This window comes from Carassius gibelio, chromosome B8 (assembly GCF_023724105.1).
Source record: "Carassius gibelio isolate Cgi1373 ecotype wild population from Czech Republic chromosome B8, carGib1.2-hapl.c, whole genome shotgun sequence".
In the NCBI taxonomy this organism is placed as follows: Eukaryota; Metazoa; Chordata; class Actinopteri; order Cypriniformes; family Cyprinidae; genus Carassius; species Carassius gibelio.
In genome coordinates this window covers 8454628-8474536 of record NC_068403.1, presented here as the reverse complement: position 1 = coordinate 8474536, position 19909 = coordinate 8454628, and the positions used below count along the sequence as shown (strand labels likewise).

Here is a 19909-nt window from a genome sequence, read left to right as displayed (position 1 = left end):
GCTAAGTCCTTTTTATTCCTGTCTCTATAGATAGCGCAGTGCAAACAGCCAAAACCTGGATATTTTAGGCTATATAGAAATCCTGGCAAGGACATGTTTCATAAAAATGGGCCGTATGGTCACCCTATTCTTAATAAGTGAGGGATTTAGAAAACCTATATACAGTAGCCAATATCTCTTCTTGTCGCACAAAAAAAAAAAAAAAAAACATTACTAACAACTTATCTCAATAGAGTTGGGCAATAACAATGTTTCTGACGTGTTAATCAACATTTCTCTCACCCTTGAATTTTTTGTTTCTTTCTCAAAACGATGTACCTTGAAAGGTAGCATAATTAAGATGCCGTGCTTTCAGAACATTCTTTGTCTCAGTGCCCCACCTTATGATGCTTTAAAATGTTCCCTCTATAGGCAGTTTGCTGGGTTTTGGATCAAATCTCTTAAATTCCTCACAACGTATTACTATTGGCTTTTAATGACTCCAACTTCAAAACATAATGAGTCTACAACATATATTTAATCACGATATTTTCTTGTAATACACTTGAGAATCACTCACATAGGGATGTAGTTTGCTCCTTTCTCTAAGGAAAAGACTCTTGCATTTATTTTGGGGCAATGCCAAGTCATTACCACACCATTAGCAGAGCCTCTGTCTCTTCAGTCCCCTGAAGCTCTCGGTCTAAGAGCGAGAGATGTGTGACCATATGCTTAAAATCTGCCTAAAGTGATCGCAGACACTGACACTTGCATTATGTCACAAGTGGGTCATTAGGTACATGAGAGCCAGATAGATGCTATAATTGAATTTACCATGCAGGGGCACACACACATTCTGAGTCACGATGTCGCAAATGAAAGAGGGAACGCACAAAGACTTATCAATCAGCGCAGACAAGCACATTTCCATGATATCACCAGCCTCAATCGCTCTCCATCTTTCATCATTAGATTGCTGAACAGCTTTTAACATTAAGCATGTTACTGTCTTACAACAGGCATCAATAAACAACCGAACCTTTTGTCACATGATCGCAGCATGTGCCCGCTCTAATTTTATCCCTCCTTAGTGGCATTCAAAACAACAGGAATGACATTCAACACAAGGCAGGATTGGAGTCAGCTGAAAACAAAACACATACACTGACACATTATTGAAAGTCTTTCTTCTTTGGTAATTACACTTCTGTGTAAGGCTCAGATTAGTTCACACTTTACAGCCCTCGTCTGCATATTGAGAAGTTTCTCTTTTTAGCATGCATACCCATTTGGCACTTTAACATTTGTTTTTAGATGTGGGAGCAAATAGCTGCTTTTCTCATTTCAAATTTTACATCAAAGGTCACTCAAAAATAAAAAATAAATAACCATACAGCTATATTTTTGGATGTTGAAAGTGTAGGTCCACCAATTTTCAACCAGTTTTGTATTGCTACTAAGTCGTAAGTATTCGTGAATGAACAATGTGTACTCTTTCTCTATGTTACATGCATTCAGATATCCCCATTTATTTGTCACTGTGGCTCAGTGGTAGAGCATTGCGTTAGCAGCACAAAAGGTTGTGGGTTAAATTTCCAGGGAACACACATACTGGAAAAAAAAATATGTATAGCCTGGACGCACGGTAAGTCGCATTGGATAAAAGCGTCTGCTAAATCCATAAATGTAAAAAGTAAATGTATTTTTTACCATAAGTCTCCCTGATGATGCAAAAAGTCAACCAGAGAACTTTTGACAGGTCTAGGGCTCTTATTAAAACTAGAGATCAAAGTTCTGTATATTTTAATTCCCACCCAAAGCAAATTGGATAAACAGATGGGTGGCACCAAAAAGTGCAAAAGTGCATTATGGGTATTGAAGGTTTTAGCATAAGGGAATGAATGGTATAATATGGGAATAACTTTTATTGTACCTTCTGATCACACTGCAAAAATTGATACTCTTCCTTAGTATTTTTTCATGTTTTCCAGTGAAAAATGTTTGAAGATTCTTAAATTTTCCAGTACAAGTGTTTAAAAATTAAACAACAAAAATTAAAATACATTTAATTTAGAAAATTATTATAATTACATAAGATAATGAGTCTTGTTTTATGTGAAATCAATCAAAATGAAGTGATGATTAAGCCAAGAACAAGTTCCATACCCAATTGACAATTATTTGATCATGTTTTAAAGCATAAGCTCACTTAATTTTGATACATTTGTCAAAAAATAAGCCTTATTATTTTCATTTTTCATCTAAAGTATATGTATCTTCATTTCAGGGCTTTTATGATATTTGTATTGGGAAACAAGACAAAAATATTACATTTTTTGAAATGTCATGACTTTTTGCTCTGATTTAATAAGGCCTTAAATTGTTGAAGTGCTAATAAAGACTTTTTAAGTCCAATAGAATTATTGTAATATCTACATAAGTACATACTGTGTTGCACCTGGCAATGGCTTTCATCAAACAACACTCTTACTTTTCCCTAAAATTACCTTAAATCTCAAACACTACTGCTTTAAACCAGCAAACTACACTCTAAAAAACGCTGGGTTGTTTTTTCAACCCAACTGCTGGGTTGAGGCCGTTGGATAGGACTTTGGGATGTTTTAACCCAAGTTTGGGTTGAAAATAACTTTCTTTTTTAACCCAGCGGGGTGGGTTAAGGACGCGGACGTGAAGGAGAGCACGCACGTCACGTCAAAATCGTACGTCTCCTGTGCGAGCAGCCGCCATTTTCTCAGCGTGATGGAAGCGAGAAGCGAGTGAAAGACTATGGTAAGTAACGTTAAATATTCAAAATGTAAAGTTATCTTTTATTGTTTACCTGGTTGTATGAAAGGCGGAAGGTTTTATGAAAGGCGGAAACAAAGGAGCTTAACGTTATATATAAAAAAACGGACGCGGTTTTCGCCTCGAACACGGAGGTCTTAACTGCCTCATGTAACGTTACTGAACGGAGGATGTACTTTGAATATAACGTCTGTGAATGTATTTTGTCATATTTACATAAGATTTTACATTATCTGTTCTCTTTGAGGCGTTAACAGACGGTTATGGTCACGGTTACGCTCATGTGAATTTGTCTTTTTTTTTCGCGGTTAAACTGAATGTATGTTTGTCTCCTAAAGGAAACGGCATTGTGTAGTAAAGACTAGCATAATTATTTTGAGGCTGTTGAAGTGGTAACTGTTAAAAGTATGTTTTACATGTAATATTTCAGACTTGTCCAGCTCCTGCCTTCATTGTCCTCGCGCTGAGAGTTAAAGACACAGAAGCTGTTTGTGTGAGGAGTCACAGACCTGTGTGAGGATGAGGAGGAGGTGTTCTTCTGAAGAGAGGGACAGACGGTTTAAGGAGAGTAAACTTCAGAATAACATCAAGTTATCTTTATTTTTACTAAGACTAAAATAATGTGTGTGTTTTTTTAGATGTTGAAATCCAGAGACAAGATAACTTCATTCTTTTGAGACTGATGTGAGTTAAATTATTATTACTTTTTTTTTTTTTTAGAAAATTAATGTTTCTGTTGTGTCCTGCCTGTTAACTTCACATTTTGATGCAAAAACAGTGTGATTTTATATATGTATGTATGTATATGTTAATATTTTATTGAAACCATTGATGTCCCTCTTTGCAGAACTCAAACTAACTGGAGTTAAGGACACACAAGTCTGCTTGTGTGAGGAGGTGGTTTTCTCAGCTTCTTCTGAAGAGAGGGAAAGATCGTTTAAGGCAAGTAAACTTCATATTTCATGTTATCAGTTGTTGTGATTTACTAAGAGTAAAATAATGTTTGTTTTTTGTTTTTGTAGATGTTAAAAGCAAGAGACATGGGAGAGCATCATTCCTTTGAGGTTTTATGTAAGTTATTTTTAGAAAATAAATTTTTCTGTCGTCTCCTGCCAGTTTACTTCACATTTTAATGCAACAACAGTGTGATTACGTGCTCATTTCATTAAGACCATTGATGTCTGTGTTTTTTATTGCAGAACTCAAACCAACTTTGGAGTTGTCTGATTTGGAGAGTCATTATTCTTGGTCTTCGCTCTTAGAGGTAAAGTTCACACAAAAAATAATTTACTTGCCCTCAAGTCATTCCAAACCTATAAGACTTTTGTCTGTCTTTACAACATAAATTAATATATTTTTAGTTTTCTCATAATATTTGTTAATCCATTTATAGTTTAGATAATCAGTATTTTCAAGCTTCATAAATATAGAGTTATTGTAGAAGTAAATTCTGATATTTATATATGAATACATCTTAAATTATATGATAGCAAACATGTATGTTCAAAATAAAATACTGGTCTCCCAGACCAGCAATGGAGGACACAAAAAGAGAATATTAAATATATTCATACGTTTTCCAAAAAATTAGCAGATTTTGTATGAGTCTGGAAAAACATGAGGAAAGTAAATTATAAACATTTTAATTATTTGGTGAACTAACGGTTTGAAGAGCAGCCCTCCACGTACATGAATATTGTGAGGTATGTGAATGTCATGTCTGTTTTAATGTTTCAGTAAAGAAGCTTTCTGAAAGCAATATTTATTCAAACAATATCGCATGTCCTCACACTAGTGCTGCCATTATAGCATTCTGGAGCGCTGTGGTGGACTGAGACATTAAACAACCGCACAAAGTGTTGAAACTTTAAAACCGATTATTTACCTATCCTTACGGATGTGAATACACCTCTACCTGAAAATGGATAGTTTAATTAAATGTTTAATTTTTTCAAATGTGTTTCTCTTAGGCCACTGATGAAGAACAGGCGGTGACTGGATGAATGCTGGTCAGAGAGGAGAATCTTCTTTCCCCTTAACTGATGCAGCGGTGGTTTTAAAGAAGGACGCTGCCCTGGATGATGTAGAAGATGTCAGATGCTGTGCAGATGGGGTTTCTTCATGATTACTTCAGTTATGCTAAAGAGATCGTGAAAATTGACTGTGATGCATGATCTGTATTCATGGACTTTGAAACAAACTGTAAGTGTATAATTTGTTAAAAAAAAAAAAAGTTAAATGCTTTTTCTGTGTTGTTTAGTAGAAGAGTTTACACTCTGTCATTCATACACCTGCTCACATTCTTTCACACACACACACACACACACATGCGTCTGTTAAGTGTTAGAATATCAAAGTTAATGTTGTGATTTATTTGTGTACTGTCATGCCAGAATAGTTGGAAAAAAACCTAACTAATTGTAAATTTATTGTATGTGTTTTCGTATATTTTTATACAATATATACAATTGAACAAAGTCCAATTTGATCTTAAGTTATATTCATCAAATGTTCAATGCTTTATGAACTCTGGAGCTGTTAATGCCATCCTTTTCTGCATTTCTTCTAACATGTTACTTTTTGACTTTTCTCTCGTTTTTAATAAATATTTTCCTTTTGGTAATTATTATTTGTGTGTAAAAGTGATATTTAAAATGAACAACATTTGTAGGTTTAATGCCTAACTCAATTTGGGTTAATTTTAACGTAGAAATGCATCGTTTCCCCACATGGCTGCACTCTGCGAGTTTATTTTCTGCCAGCAGGAGGCGCTAAGAGCGAGAGAGGTAGGTTTCTCCGGTAACGGCTGCAGAGCGGTACTGAGCTCACAAACGCTGCCTTATCAAGCACATTCGAAATGATATCGAACATTTTCTAAATACAGTAGTTTTCCTTCTGAAATACACTGATAAAAAAAACACCCGCTCTGTTTTTTTAAACCCTGCAATATAGTCATTTTGAACTATAAAAAAGGCAACCCAGCAGGCTGGGTTAAATATGATAACCCAACTGGTTGGGTTAAAACAACCCAGCGCTGGGTTCGTCCCTTTTTGACCCAGCGCTGGGTTGTCAAAATAACCCAAATTGGGTTGTTTTCAACCCAGCAGTTTTTAGAGTGTATGTGACTAAGGGGAAGTTATGGCCTAATGGTTATAGAGTCGGACTCGCAATCCAAGGGTTGTGAGTTTGAGTCTTGGGCCGGCAGGAATTGTAGGTGGTGGGAGTGCATATACATAGCTCTTGCCACCCTCAATACCACGACTGAGGTGCCCTTGAGCAAAGCACTGAACCCCCAACTGTTCCCCAGGCGCCGCAGCATAAATGGCTGCCCACTGCTCTGGGTGTGTGTTCATGGTTTGTGTGTGTTCACTGCTGTGTGTGTGCACTTTGGATGGGTTAAAAGTGGAACACGAATTCCGAGTATGGGTCCCCATACTTGGCTGTATGTCATGTCACTGTCACTTTTTTTTTGTAGCTTTTTTTTTTTACTGGATTACAGAAAGGCTTTTACTGATCCTTTACAGTTAGGCCCAATCCTAATTCTATTTTATACCCCTTCCCCTACCCCTCCGCTTACCCCTTCCCCATGTCCCTTAAAACAGAGTGTCAAGGGGTAGGGGAGAAGACGCCACTACCATGACGTCACACGCCATCATTCATCATCTAACTCTTACAATACACACATATACTGGTGTGCTGGTGTGCATTAGAGCCTTTAATTTTCGTTCTGTTAATGAGCTGCTTACTGACACACACACATATCAGAAATCGCGCAGCTCACACATCCAGGAGAAAATAAACTTGTCAACGCTGCCCCACGACTTTTACGCTACATTATATTTTCCAGCAACGAGAGGATCCCATCGCTGTTTTTAAGTAAACTCACTCTAAAAAGATAAACGCACAGTTGCGAATACACGCAACTTCCATCTCTCTCTCTCTCTCTCTCTCTCTCTCTCTCTCTCTCGTTCTCTCTCGAATAGGCAATATTTGAGAAAATGGTTAGCGATTTCTAATTATTGGGGGGATTAGTCTAAGACAGTTATTGCCCTGATCAGAAATATGCTGTGGCACTATCATGCAGTCTGTAATGATACAACGTCAGCAAATATCAGCGATTTTTTGCAAACATTTCTTTGAGTAACATGACCGTTAATATGAACTCACAATTGAATGTAACATAAAAAAAATGATTACTTTTCATTAAAATCTTTATTTATGCCAAAAAAGCTTACATTTATGTGTCTTTTTGTTCGCTGTAGCAGCCATGTTGTCGAGATAAGTCATACCCCTTCGTTTGAAGTGTGGTTGCAAAAAATCTTAGTTTGAAGGGCTGTCTGGCCCTTACCCTTACACTTACCCCTCCAACCAAAAGAGAATCGAAATACCACAACCCCTCCATTTCGCACGTTCACGTGAAGGGGTAGGGGTGTCTTGATTCTCTTTTCTAAGGGGAAGGGCTAAGGGGTAGAATTGGGATTGGGCCTTAGTCACGGAGTGCTGCCTAATTTAAGTAAACGCTAAGCCACACGGTCTTGTCTGGACAGTCTGCTGTGACATTAAAAAAGGGCAAATGAAAACCCAACAATTGTTCCAGTAGTGCACACATGTGACAACTATGGTCGATGGACTTATCATCTCCTGTCACTGACTAATCTCATTTGCATCAAAGAGAAGGTGTTTTTTTTAATCACACTATTGCACTTTGAAGTCTGTATTCAATGACAAGCGTCCAAACACCTCCTGTGAGGATTATGTTGTAGATCTCTCCTCCCTCTTCTGACAAAATCATCAATGATTGTTTATATGTCTTTTCATCATCAGGAACCATCTTGACGGAGCCTTAATTACAAATAGAGCTCATAACAAAACATAAACCTCATCATCAATAGAAGACACTTACGCACAGATTGTAATCTGTAATGTTAAAAAATATTCTTAATGCTGAATTGTAAAACCCTGCTCCTGAGGCTATTGATTTTTTTCTGAGTTTGAAAACATAATGAAAAACGTTCATGTATGTGGTCTCTGTCCATGGTCCTGAAAGCAAGTCAGTTCAATGAATTATGTAGTGTAAAACAAAAAAGTGTTTTGAAATCTTCAGTACATTTACAAGTAATATACATAATGTTTTGCTTTTGTGTCAGTACCAGGTCAATGAGTACAATCTCACGCACAAACCTTTTAACAGATCATGCACATGCAAATCACTATGTTGTGGGTCACTGAGAAAGAGATTATTTAAAAATAAATCTTTAAAAACATTTTTATTTTTTAAAACATAATTTTAAAACATGCTTCAAATTCTTAGACATTTAATATTTGATAAAAAACTATATAATTGTCTTTAAAAAAAACGATTTAATTACTAAACTCTTTTTAGCTTATTTTTATGCTATACTAATGTCTATATATATATATATATATATATATATATATATATATATATATATATATATATATATATATATATATATATATAGACCGAGAGAGAGAGAGAGAGAGAGAGAGAGAGAGATTTTACTTTAAGCCTTATTTTACTGTCGTTTATCACAGTTTATTTATAAATTTTTGAGTACTATGACCCTAACGTTTCTTTACATGAGCCATATGTAAGCAAGTGAACTCAAATTCATGTCGAGATTTTAACATATTTAACCAATAAATTTGATTATGATTAAACAATTTTGAGTTTCAGGTCAGCAGAACTGAACACAGGAGTTGCATGCGCTTTTGAAAATACTTGTTGCTGTCAACATCTAGTGTGTGTTTTAGGGGGCAGGACGTGTTTTACCGTTTAGACAAAAGGATATGGCCATTCTATGATCTTCTTAGCATACTTCCTAACGATGTTGTCCTCTCCAAAGATGAAGAGCGATCTGTTGACGGTGAAGCAGTTCTGTCGGACCGGGATGGGGTTGTACAGGGCCATGGTTCGGGCTCGTTGCGCTTTGGTCTGTTTGAAGGCTGGTGAAACTCCACCTGTGGATACCGCCGGTGCATCCCGGTTCCGACTGCGCTCCGAACCCCCATCCCCGGCTCCCAGCAGACCGGGAACGTCGTCTCCGAAGCGAGCCATTCTGTGTGAACCAAAAACAGAGAGATCTAAGCCAGGTTGAAAAAAAGTGCGTTTACTTCCACACTGTGAACTGCAAATAAGCATCCGAACAGCAAGAGTTTCCTTGCTATGACAAACGACGTGTTATTAAATGACCGTTAAATGCTCCAAGCACGCGCAACACGTTTAGCTTACTCCAACGTCCCTGCAAAACACCAAAAGTAACATTACCTGAAAGCAAAATGGGGAATAAAAACCGTTTATAATCCGAATATCCAGTCGTACATCCCATGAAGATGTTATTTTTAACAGGAGGAGAGCAAACTCTTTTCTGAGGAACAGTAGAAATCAGCTCCCATTTTCAGTACACCGTGGTAAAACTAAAAAGCCATCGTTTTAAAATCTTTCCAGGTCTGTTTTGACCTCTTTCGTCACTCTTCCTTCTCACTTAATCTAATTTTTTTTTTTTGTATCTTTTTTTAATCTTTCCACGCGTCAATGACAGTGTTCAACAAGCTCCATCTTCACTGTGTGTGCTGTGAGGCGCGGATGTGGTTTGTTTAAGGTTGGCTCTCTCGCGCGCCTGGCCACCCCTCACCATGCACAGCGCGAATGTGTCTGAGCGCGTGCTGCCTCTCCAAACGACACAGTGCGCAAATTCACCTGAAAGCGAGACAAATAACCCCTATAGACATGCAAATACGATTCGAATAGGTTACTTTATTTTTCGTAATACCGTAGGTTAGGATATAGCGTCAACATTCAAGTTTTGTCAATCAACGAGCGATTACAAAGGGGAATGAAAGCATTTAATTTCACAAAGTTTGAACTGTTCACTACGTAAACCAGCCGCAGGACTAAAATAAATTTAAAACGTCTTCTCGTTTGAGACTTTGTTTTACGTAATTCCTTTGCAGTGAGTACATCAAAGTAAAGTTTACTTGAAATCAAAAGGATAAATGATTTTTCTTAATAAAGGCCTATTTGAACTATTCTTCGGTTCGCGCTGTTGCAAAATATAAAGGAAGAAATAAAAACATCATTGAAAAAAAGCTTTTCTTTTTTGCTGACGTCACTACGCCCTTTAATTTTTCTACCTCAGTAAAATATGAATAAAAGTCCCGTCCTCAATGTTTTAACTTACACGTCAAATAAAGAAAAACTCAGAATGTTTGAGGGATATTAATTTCAAGCATTGTAACATCTTTTTCACGCATAATAGACACCTGTACCAAGTGCAAGCGTCTCTATTCTGGGAGCAGCTTGTTGAGTTGACTTTGAGCTCATAGATAATTGGTGTTTAAAACTCACTCTTCCAGCGCGTGTGCAAGCTCTACTGACAGGCGTGTGCCAGAGAATGTGCTTGTTGGCCTGGTAACGACACAAATTGTCACAAAAAGACAAGACAGGATCAGTGGAACAAAGCTGTCAGAGTTCAAAGATGTTTGTGCAGGTGTAATACAGGATGCAATTGTCTTTAAATCAACCTGAACTAAACCTTGTACTCTCCTAAAACATGTCACAACATTATTTGGATAAACTATCCATAGTGAACAACCGCACCCAACAAAATGTGAGAAGTGAGGCATTCCGTGATGTCACTTAATCTGCTTAAAATTAATGAGCAGAACAATTTAAAAGCCCGAAAGGACCTGCTAATAATAGTCAACTGCTAAGTGAGAGATTTCACACAGCGGAAAAGGGAGGGAAAATGGATGCGGCTAATAAAAATGATGATGGAAACAGCAATAGTCCACTGAGCCAGTAGATCATTCCAGATTGAGGTTATTATCGCAAAACAGTACATAAAGATGAATGAAAAGACGTTTCTCCTCTCTCTCCCTCAAAAGTGAATAGAAACGAATGATTTAGGAAGCACAGATTATGAAAATAGGAAATACAGTTGACGGCTTCATGTTTGATGACTTTAATGATCTTCACCGTCTTCAGGGTGTGCTTGTGTGGAACATGGTGATTTTTGCCCCAATTAAAGATACATCTGGGTAGTGTACACTTATAGCAGCTGAGATGAGTAGGTGAAGTAGTACACTTAAACAGGTGCCCTATATTGAGGTCTACTATAAATAAAACGACACACACACACACACACACACACACCAGTGTCCATCCTCAATGGCCAATTACTCAGAATGCGAATGTACAGTTGTGCTCCATGGAGGAGATGGAAAAAAACAGCGTATGTGTGTGTGTGCAAAGGTGACAAAATGAGAGAAAGTGTGTCGGGGAGAGAAAAAGACAATGGTAGAATGAAAGAAGCACAGGGGAAGTACTGTACCATATGCATTCATCAGATGTCAACACGTTTTCATTATATTCTGTTGAATAAGGCTTATGAAAAGCATGGGAGTGGTCAGAGCAGCAGTTGGCCTGACTGTGCTGACAGAGGAACTGTTACTCTGTTCCAAAACCTAGTCATAGTCATCAAGGTAGTCTACTCAATTAGGTTGCCTCTTAAGACACCTTATTTTGGCAGAATCAAATGTATTGTTCACAGAGAGTGCAGTCCCAGAATGCATTGCACAGAGCTCAGTAAATTAATTAATTAATTAAAATCCTAGGCAGACATTATAAACATATTTCACTTTATACTGTTTTATGCTTACTAGAGAATCACACCATTACAGGTACTGTAGATTAGCAACATGTTGAAGTCAAACTTTACTGAAATCATTTCATATTATCATTTAGTTTAAACTGATTTACTAAAATAAATAAGACAAAACTGAAATTAAAATGAATAAAAAAATTATATAGTCACTGAAATACAACAAAAACTTATAAAAGTGAAGAGCAAAATTACTAAAATATTAATAAAAATGAACATGAAAGCTGAAAATATAAAAATCTAATTCAAAATATTAACAAAAACTAGAATCTCAGTGTTATAATATTTATACGAACAAAATAACATATATGTGTTTCTGTAGCTCAAGTGGTAGATGCATTGTGTTAACAAGCGCAAGGTTGGGTGTTCAAATCCCCAGGAATACATGTTAGTAAATAGTTAGCCTGAATGCAATGTAAGTCGCTTTGGATAAAAGCGACTGCTAAATGCATAAATGAAATTTAATTTAACTATTTATTTAAGTTTTCCTTTTTGTTGTAAGCTCTGTACGAGGAAAGCAAAGAAAATTTGAATTTTGCCTCTCCTTGTGTCTTTAAAAATCATAGGATATTTTCATCATACTGTGTTTGAAACTGCTTGTTTATTAACTCATTCAGTATTCACTACATAGTGAAGCCTTATGTGTAAGATGAGTTCATACTGTAGACATAATGAACAAATAAAAATTATATATAAATGTTTATGCTGGCTGTTTGTTGCTGTTTTCCAGTGACAGATTCCCACTGTCTTTCATAAGCCATTTCATTTCATAAACTTTATGATAAAATAAATTTAAAATACTTAATGTCTAGACTGGTATTTGTCTCTCTGTGTTTGTGTTGGTCTTTCTCTGTCCCTCCTCCTAACAGGTCTGTGTTTGATCACATAAAAACAGTAGTTTTCTAGTAGTACCTCAATCCAAGGTAAATCAGCAGACCCTGACCTCTCTGTTTAAGTTTTGTATTTTATTCCCAACTAATTAAAAGCTAACCAAGAGGCATGAACCTGCGAGACATCTCCGCTCCCACAAAATATAGTGTCCTTGTCATCCTAATAGTGGTCTCCATGGTGACTGTACACCGTTGAATTTCTAATTTCTCCCTCCTGTTGTTGGATGCACAAGGTTCACTCAACAAAAAGACACCTTTCACAGCTGTAATCTTAGATGTACATTTAACTGTCACACTCAGAGACATTCTGTATGTGCAATAGGCAATCCAAATGTCCAAACTGCAGGAATTACACACCCACTTACAAGGCGATTTTCAAATGAAATCTAGATATATATCTCAATTGTGAATCATCCTTTCCAGAGCAAACACAAGTTTTTACAGGGATACTTTACTAATAGTTTAATAGTTACTATCCCACAGACAGTTAACACAACTCCAGTCTGCATGTTTGGAAAGTTCATTATTGAATCCATAATCCAACGCTTCCTCCAGTGCAAAAGTCAATTTGCTGTTGTCCTCTTACATCAAGGTACACTGACATGCTTGTTTAGAACAGTTCTTGACTGTTTCTGCTTGTAAAAAGTGTGGATCTGTGCATATTTCTCTCCTGATTCAGACAAGCAATATTATGGCTAGAAGAACTCTATTTTAGCCTACAGGAATGGTTTAAAGTTAAAAAAAAACATCTTACTGATGAATTTGTTTCCTACAAACACACAGATTTTACAAGATGTTAATTGATGGACTGGGGTTGTGTGGATTACTTGTGTATTATGATGTTTTTATCAGCTGTTTGTACTCTGAATCTGATGGCACCCATTTACCACAGATGATCTATAAGTGAAGTAGCACTACATTTATCCAAATCTGTTCAGATGAAGAAACAAAGTCATCTGTATGTTCAGTTTTTTGGTGTAACCTATTAAGTCGAGCCAATGCAAGACGGGCATTTGTGGTTAAAAAGTATATAATATGTTATTTGTTTTTTTGTTTTTTAGAAAATGACAGATTGTTTCACTAGATAAGACCTTTATTCCTCGGATGGGATTGTGTAGAGCAATTTGTAGTTGCATTGAAAATACATTTTGGACGTTCAACCCATTGGCTCCCATTGAATTCCACTTTATAGAGAAAAATCCTGGAATGATTTCCTCAAAAACCTTACTTTATTTTTGCCTGAAGAAAGACAGACATTAACATTTTGGATGACACAGGGTTGAGTAAATTATAAGGAGACTTTTATCCTGGAAGTGAACTACTCCTTTAAAAAGAGCAGAGTTGTATGTGGCAATAGCCTTTTGGGCAGCAAACCAAAATACAGCACGGCTGCACTACAGGCATCACAAGTTCGAATCCCGGCTTGAGGATGTTTTTCTGATCCCAGTCCCCATCTCTCTCCCACTTCGATTCCTGTCAGCTCTGATCGGTCCTATCATAATAAAGGCGAAAATGCCAGAAAATTGGGTTTTCATTTATTTTATGGTACAAACAGACCATAAACAAGTGGATAGTTAATCCATTATATTTGTCGTCAATGATGAATTGTCTCCTGTATTTAATTGTTCAGCTCAAATGGGATTTGAAATGAGAGGCTGCAAAATATGAAACACACCTTGAGTGCCATTAAACCTGAAGCTTCTTATCATTTTATTGCAACAGTGCATGTTTTTTATTGACTTAATTATCTTAATTATCTTTTTTTATCAAGAATAAACGTCACAGATTAGCTTGTTAAAGCCCCCTTGTCTCTTTCAGACGTGGTAAACTAAAATTGATAAAGTATCTGTAACATGAAACGTCTTCCAAAATGTCATTTCAATTGGAGCAATACAATTTCAGCAGGAAAAAACACACCCTGTTCTTGTGACGTGACACACTTTCTCACATCCCGTTTCACGCACAATGAGCCTGGGAAGCGTTTGAAATAATCACCTTAGAAATGTCACCACAAAAGCACCGGCAACACAAAGCCCAGACGAGAGCACTTGATCACAACTCACATAGACTAAATAAAGCCCATCTATGGGATCAGTGCAGTATCTCAACCGAGCCCTAATTCAAGCGATTTGGCTTGTGCATTCTGTGCTCTGTTACCTAGCAACAGCCTCGTCTTCTCCTCATCTCAACCGACTGGATGAAACCATAACTCAAGCTTATATAAATCGCCTGTTCAGAAAATAATCTCAGTTTTATTTTAGTGTACAAGAGCTGATCGTCAGTTGGAGGACAGCAGAAAATATAGAAATGCGTGTTTGTTTGATTTACGTTGATGCCACACGATCTTGTTTCCACCTTCCTATGCAGTGATTCAGAAATACATAATTACATAGGGCAACCGGAGGACTTTGAACAACTACATGAAAAAGGATATTAATTATTACAACATTCCTAAAAATATAATTATTTGAAAGTCTGAATGCACTGTGAATTTACAAACATATCGGACATACAGTAAGATACGAATGGCGAATCCAAGCCAAGTAAATGTTTACTTAGTATGACCGGGATATCACATCACACTAAATATGTTGAATTATTCAAGAGAAAAACATGAATGTTTAATAACTTGACACTCTTTTTTAATGTGACATAGTACAAGCTCACTCTAGCATCCCTGCTTCTTTCGCAGCAGTCTATAGATAATTTGGTCACAACAATATCAAAGAGCTCAAATGCATTTTCTCTGTTGTGAAGGTGAAAGCATATTTGGTTATGGCTCAAAAAACTGTGAGACACCTGTTACTCTTTGTAGTGCGTGTGATGTGAAGACACCTGGCTCCATCTTGTGGTAGCAGCTTAAAGCAACAGTGTTGAAGGAAATCTGAGTGACCACCGACGTGAGAATAAGTGTTATTTTAGTATTACTGTTTTGATAATATATAATCTAAACTATAATAAAAATGATATCAAATATTAAAATTGCTAAATTAGCTTTTGGTTTTTTTATATTTTATTTTAGGTCATAAGTGTTTTTTGCTTTTGTCATTAAAAAAAAAAAAAAAATTAATTAGCATTACTTAATTGTAGTACTTAATCTTTATTTCAATATTTATTATTTTTATTTTTGTTTGCATGTTTAAGTCTAAGCTTTCCATCTAATATTTACATTTAAATTTATTTCAGCTTTGTTTTCAATTTTGTTTTCTTTTATATATACATAATATATATATATAATTTCGGTTAGTTAAAAATAGCAACACTGAAGCGTAACAGTTGCTTAAAGCAATAGCCCGCCCGTAAGGCTCATTTGGGATATTTCTGTGATTTTATTTATTTGTTTGTTTGTGCTTGTAGACATTTGACAGAATCCATCCTAATTGACTGTAATAAAACGAAAAAGAGCAAATCGGAAATTGAACGAAAATTATTTGTTCCATTAAAAATAAATAAACAATAATAATCAAAATGACCGTTCAGTCGGCTATATATCATTCTATTACCATCTGGTATCCTCACTGTACCATGGTATATCCACAGTCCACATAATTTTTTTGTAAGATTAATGTTAAAAAGATTTAAAATATGTCTTATTTCCAAAACAGAGCCTTCGGAATCCTGGATTCCAGTCTAAAACCAGTAGCATCTCCTATAGTCTGTCTAAAAAGTACACTTAGTAAACTAAGTAAATAAATATTTAGATGATGCAATATTAGTAAAGGTAAATTTTTTAAACTTAGCCTCGGAGAGGCATGAATGAATGAGGATTATTTCAAACAACTGCGGGCTGCATACAAACATCACTGTATGAAACCTTATGGTAAAAAATTAAACGGCTAGTACAAATCTGCAATTCTAACAAGCTCTAACAAGTGCGCCAGTCCTCCTGATCAAAGCCATAGCACAGTTCTCCTATTTTTTAGATTAAATAATCCATCTCTGTAAAATGCATTTTGCTACTCTGAATATTAAAATGAAGTAAAATGAACATTATTATTCATACTGGCATTTGGAGAGGAGATCAGAGCAGCACTGTAAATTACAGTTCCTGAACAGTGGCCATTCAAAAGCTTCCCTCAGGAGACGGTCCTGGCAGCATTTGCCGGAGGTTTATAACCCACATGGCAGAGAGGATGGATGGCATGCCTGGCTCTCACCCCGCTGGCACAGACAAGGGCGTCAGGGGCACAGATTCAGGGTAGGGACAGATGGGGCTGACGATGAGGTGGAGGAAGATAGTGCTGTGTATGTGAGATCTGAATGATGTGTTGGATTGAGCAAGGTTCAGTTACAGTATCTGTAAGTGAAGCATCGCTCCGCGTGATCAAGTGATCAAAGATAGATTGTTGATTGTGACAATTTTATACATTGCATGCAAAAAGTCCATGCAAAGCAATCAGTATAATGGTCACAAATGTCCAAGCACTAATACAGTTTCAGACATTTTCTTTTGTCTAAAGGAGAATTAGCTAAGTCTTAAAGTGATAGTTCCCCCAAAAATAAAAATTCTGTCATTTACTCACTTCAAGTTGTCCCAAAGCTGTATGAGTTTATTTATTGTGCTGAGCATAAAAAAAACACTTCTTTAAAAATTAATGTAACCAAACAGCTGACAGTAGCCACTGACTTCTATTGTACGGAAATAACCCTTTTGGATGAACTATTCTTTTTAACCAAAGGATTTATTTACTCAATAGACCCTAGTTAGGTTTAACGCCATACTGATTTTAAAGGATGGAAATAAGGCTCTGAGAAATCAGTGGCACACACTCTACAAATCGGTATGGTGTTTAATAACAATGCAATCCATTGAACAAACTGTACTTCTGTCCCTCACAGCCTCGCTTTAATTCCTGTCAAAAATATATGGTGCTACCCTGACTAAGGTCTACTGATAATAGAGCACAGCAGTGCCACCTAATTTCCAGGGGCCTTGGTCGTGGAACTATTTTTTTCCCCATTCATTTTCTTCAAAGGGATTTCAAAAAAATATTTGATAAAGAGTTATAAGCTGTGAACCAAACCAACCATGCAGATGTGTGTGTAAACTTGATCCTCTAACACTTGCACTCTCTATTAGATCCTCTCTATAGTCCTACACCAAAAAAGCTGTTTACTTTGAGAGGAATGATAATGCTAAAATGGATAGTTTTCTCCCAATATTATAGATTTCCTTCTCTACAACTGAAAAACTGAGTAAAAACTGAGTAATTTTTTTTGATTGTTAATGCAGTACTATGATGCACCACAAGGGGGAGATGATGAGATATATAATAAGTATAATGCTGGAAGCAGGTGTGAGACGCTCCCATGAAATGCACCTATAAGCTGTCTTCATCTATCAGCACACTCTCCAAACAAACATTACTCATCGCACATGAGCTAAGACCGTGGCCTCCCAATAGAAGTATATGGAGAGGCAAGATGATGGAGCATCTAAAGAGAACAAGTAATCACACACACATACAATCTTTCTCCGGCCAAACAATCTCACACTATCCCAGGTGCACAACAGGTAGGTCAGACAAATTAATTAAGACCTACTTTGTAATAAAGACTGTAAGGAACGGCACTGCAGCTGTTTGTCATAATCACATATGAGACCAAAATGGGGTTAATGCTATTCTTTCTTTCGTCAGATCTTTCCTTAAACAGACTGTTTCACAGGTATGTGGGTTTCCGAAACATGTTGCCACCTTTGATATTTAAATGTGGTGTGAACAGGTATCTGAGTGATTCCACAGCAAAGGAAAGATCTGACATTCATCTGGCCTGCTGTATTCTCATCACTTTTATGTTTTGTGGAGTATGGAGTGATGCTCCTAAAAGCTCCCACCCCAACCATACTCACCTCCCTCTACAATTGCTCCACGCTTGTCTTTGTACTGCGTCACATGCTGCAAAGCACCAAAGTGCCCTTGAAGACCAGATTCTCAAAAGATCTGTCTTCAGATGCAGATTTTACATTAGACATCATGTGCCAAAATATACAAAAGTAAAGAAATATTACTTAGTTGACAAAACTCACCTTCAGACCTTCCAAGATTTAGCTGAATTAGTTTCTTCCTCTGAAAATATTTGGAGAAATTTAGCATTACAAGACCTGTTCACCAAGTGGATCCTCTGCAGTAAATGGGTGCCGTCAGAATGAGAGTCTAAACAGCTGATAAAAACCTCATAATAATCCACAAATAATCCACATTACTCCAGTCTATCGATTAAAGCGAATAGCTGCTTTTTTTAACTTCAAACCATATCTTCAGGCTAAAATAGAAAAAAGTCTTCTATCCATAATACTGTATTCTCAATTGAAAAAGCCGATTCAGGAGAGAAATATGCACAGATCCAGCACTGTTAAAAAATTAAAATTTTTGTAATGAGTGACTTGATTACAACACAAGACGAGGCATGTATGTGAACTCACTTCAACTTTTACTTAACAGAATCACCATATGCAAAACAGGCATGAGCAAACAATCCTGCACATGTTGAACAACAGACATACATAATAGAACAACGATGTCTGTCATGCTGGTGAGATACAACATTTCCTCCTCCCTCCAGAAAAGAAGTACATAAAATGTAGCACTTATTTCCTGTGAAGTCTTTGTGAACTCTGTGTGTGAACTCCTGCACAAATACATCAATATAGTGTTCTCACCATGGTCTATGCTGTAACCAAGACTCTAAACAGTCTCTATCAGTCCAGTCTCTATGGTGGTTTATGCACACGTGTTGGATAGTGTCTTTCCTCAAAGGGAACCCTGTTGGTGTTACAGCTGAGTGAGGACAATAACTCTGTGCATTTATGCTTGAATGGGATGATGGTAGCTCTACTTGAGAGGCAGAAGAAACAGCAGGCTGAATTGAGAGCTTTTTGTCTGCTCTTGTCAGTGCACTTTCCTTAACTGGTCGACATGATGCCACCATAGTGTACCACCCGACAGCTCAACCTGGTAAGTCAATGGTCCAGTTTGCTCCTTAACTGCAGCAATAACCTACTTGCAGTCTACCCTGCAGCTTCTTGCAAGCACAGTCTGTCCAAAAGCAAAGCTTCACGAGGCTTTAACTCATTTGCCTGTTTTGTATAGTTTGTTTGAGGTTCGACAGTATCAGATGCAAGCTAGAGCAAAGTGGACGCCCCATGAACAACATAGCTGGAGTTTGGTTTGTAGTTGCATGGGTAGCATTTCTGTATGCGAACAGTATGCGAATCATGTCCCATAGCTTTGAGTCCTCACTTAAGGCTTTGTACAAACCACTCTGCTTGTCCATTAGTCGCTGGGTGCCATATGGCAGACTTGACATGACTGATGCCATTTCTGTGAAAGGAATGTCTGAAAATCAGAGGCAGTAAATTGTGGCCTGTTGTCAATTACTAACTGATGAGGATCTCCAGTTCTGGCAAACAAGTCCAACAGTACCTCAATAGTGCCTGTAGAAGTGGTGGTACTCATGATGAAAACCTCAGGCCATTTGGTACAGGCGTCAACTACCACCAGGAACATCGATCCCATGAATAGTCCTGCAAAATTGGCAGCCAGAGCACTG

At 37.0% G+C, this 19909-nt stretch overlaps 1 protein-coding gene and 2 long non-coding RNA genes across 5 annotated transcripts in view; 2 read left to right on the top strand and 1 right to left on the bottom strand.

Annotated features, from left to right (window-relative positions):
* Window positions 1-2643: 2643 nt before the first annotated feature.
* On the top strand, window positions 2644-3728 carry LOC127962974 (uncharacterized). Of its 2 annotated transcripts, none has more exons than XR_008154706.1 (3): window positions 2644-2769; window positions 3215-3468; window positions 3632-3728. It is a non-coding gene; the product is annotated as an uncharacterized LOC127962974 (long non-coding RNA). The 2 variants fall into 2 exon arrangements; XR_008154707.1 differs by having other exon boundaries at window positions 2747-2769; window positions 3225-3468.
* A 75-nt stretch (window positions 3729-3803) lies between these two features.
* Window positions 3804-5404, top strand: LOC127962975 (uncharacterized). 2 transcript variants are annotated; one of them, XR_008154708.1, is made up of 3 exons: window positions 3804-3855; window positions 3984-4048; window positions 4755-5404. It is a non-coding gene; the product is annotated as an uncharacterized LOC127962975 (long non-coding RNA). The 2 variants fall into 2 exon arrangements; XR_008154709.1 differs by lacking the exon at window positions 4755-5404 and adding an exon at window positions 4379-4748 and having other exon boundaries at window positions 3805-3855.
* Window positions 5405-8567: 3163 nt separating this feature from the next.
* The window catches only part of LOC127962973 (uncharacterized), a 54094-nt gene continuing 42752 nt past the window's right edge, over window positions 8568-19909 (bottom strand). The window contains exon 3 of the mRNA XM_052562603.1: window positions 8568-8864. Coding sequence (XP_052418563.1) covers window positions 8582-8864 — 283 coding nt within the window. The 3' untranslated portion in view covers window positions 8568-8581. The remainder of the gene's footprint in view (window positions 8865-19909) is intronic.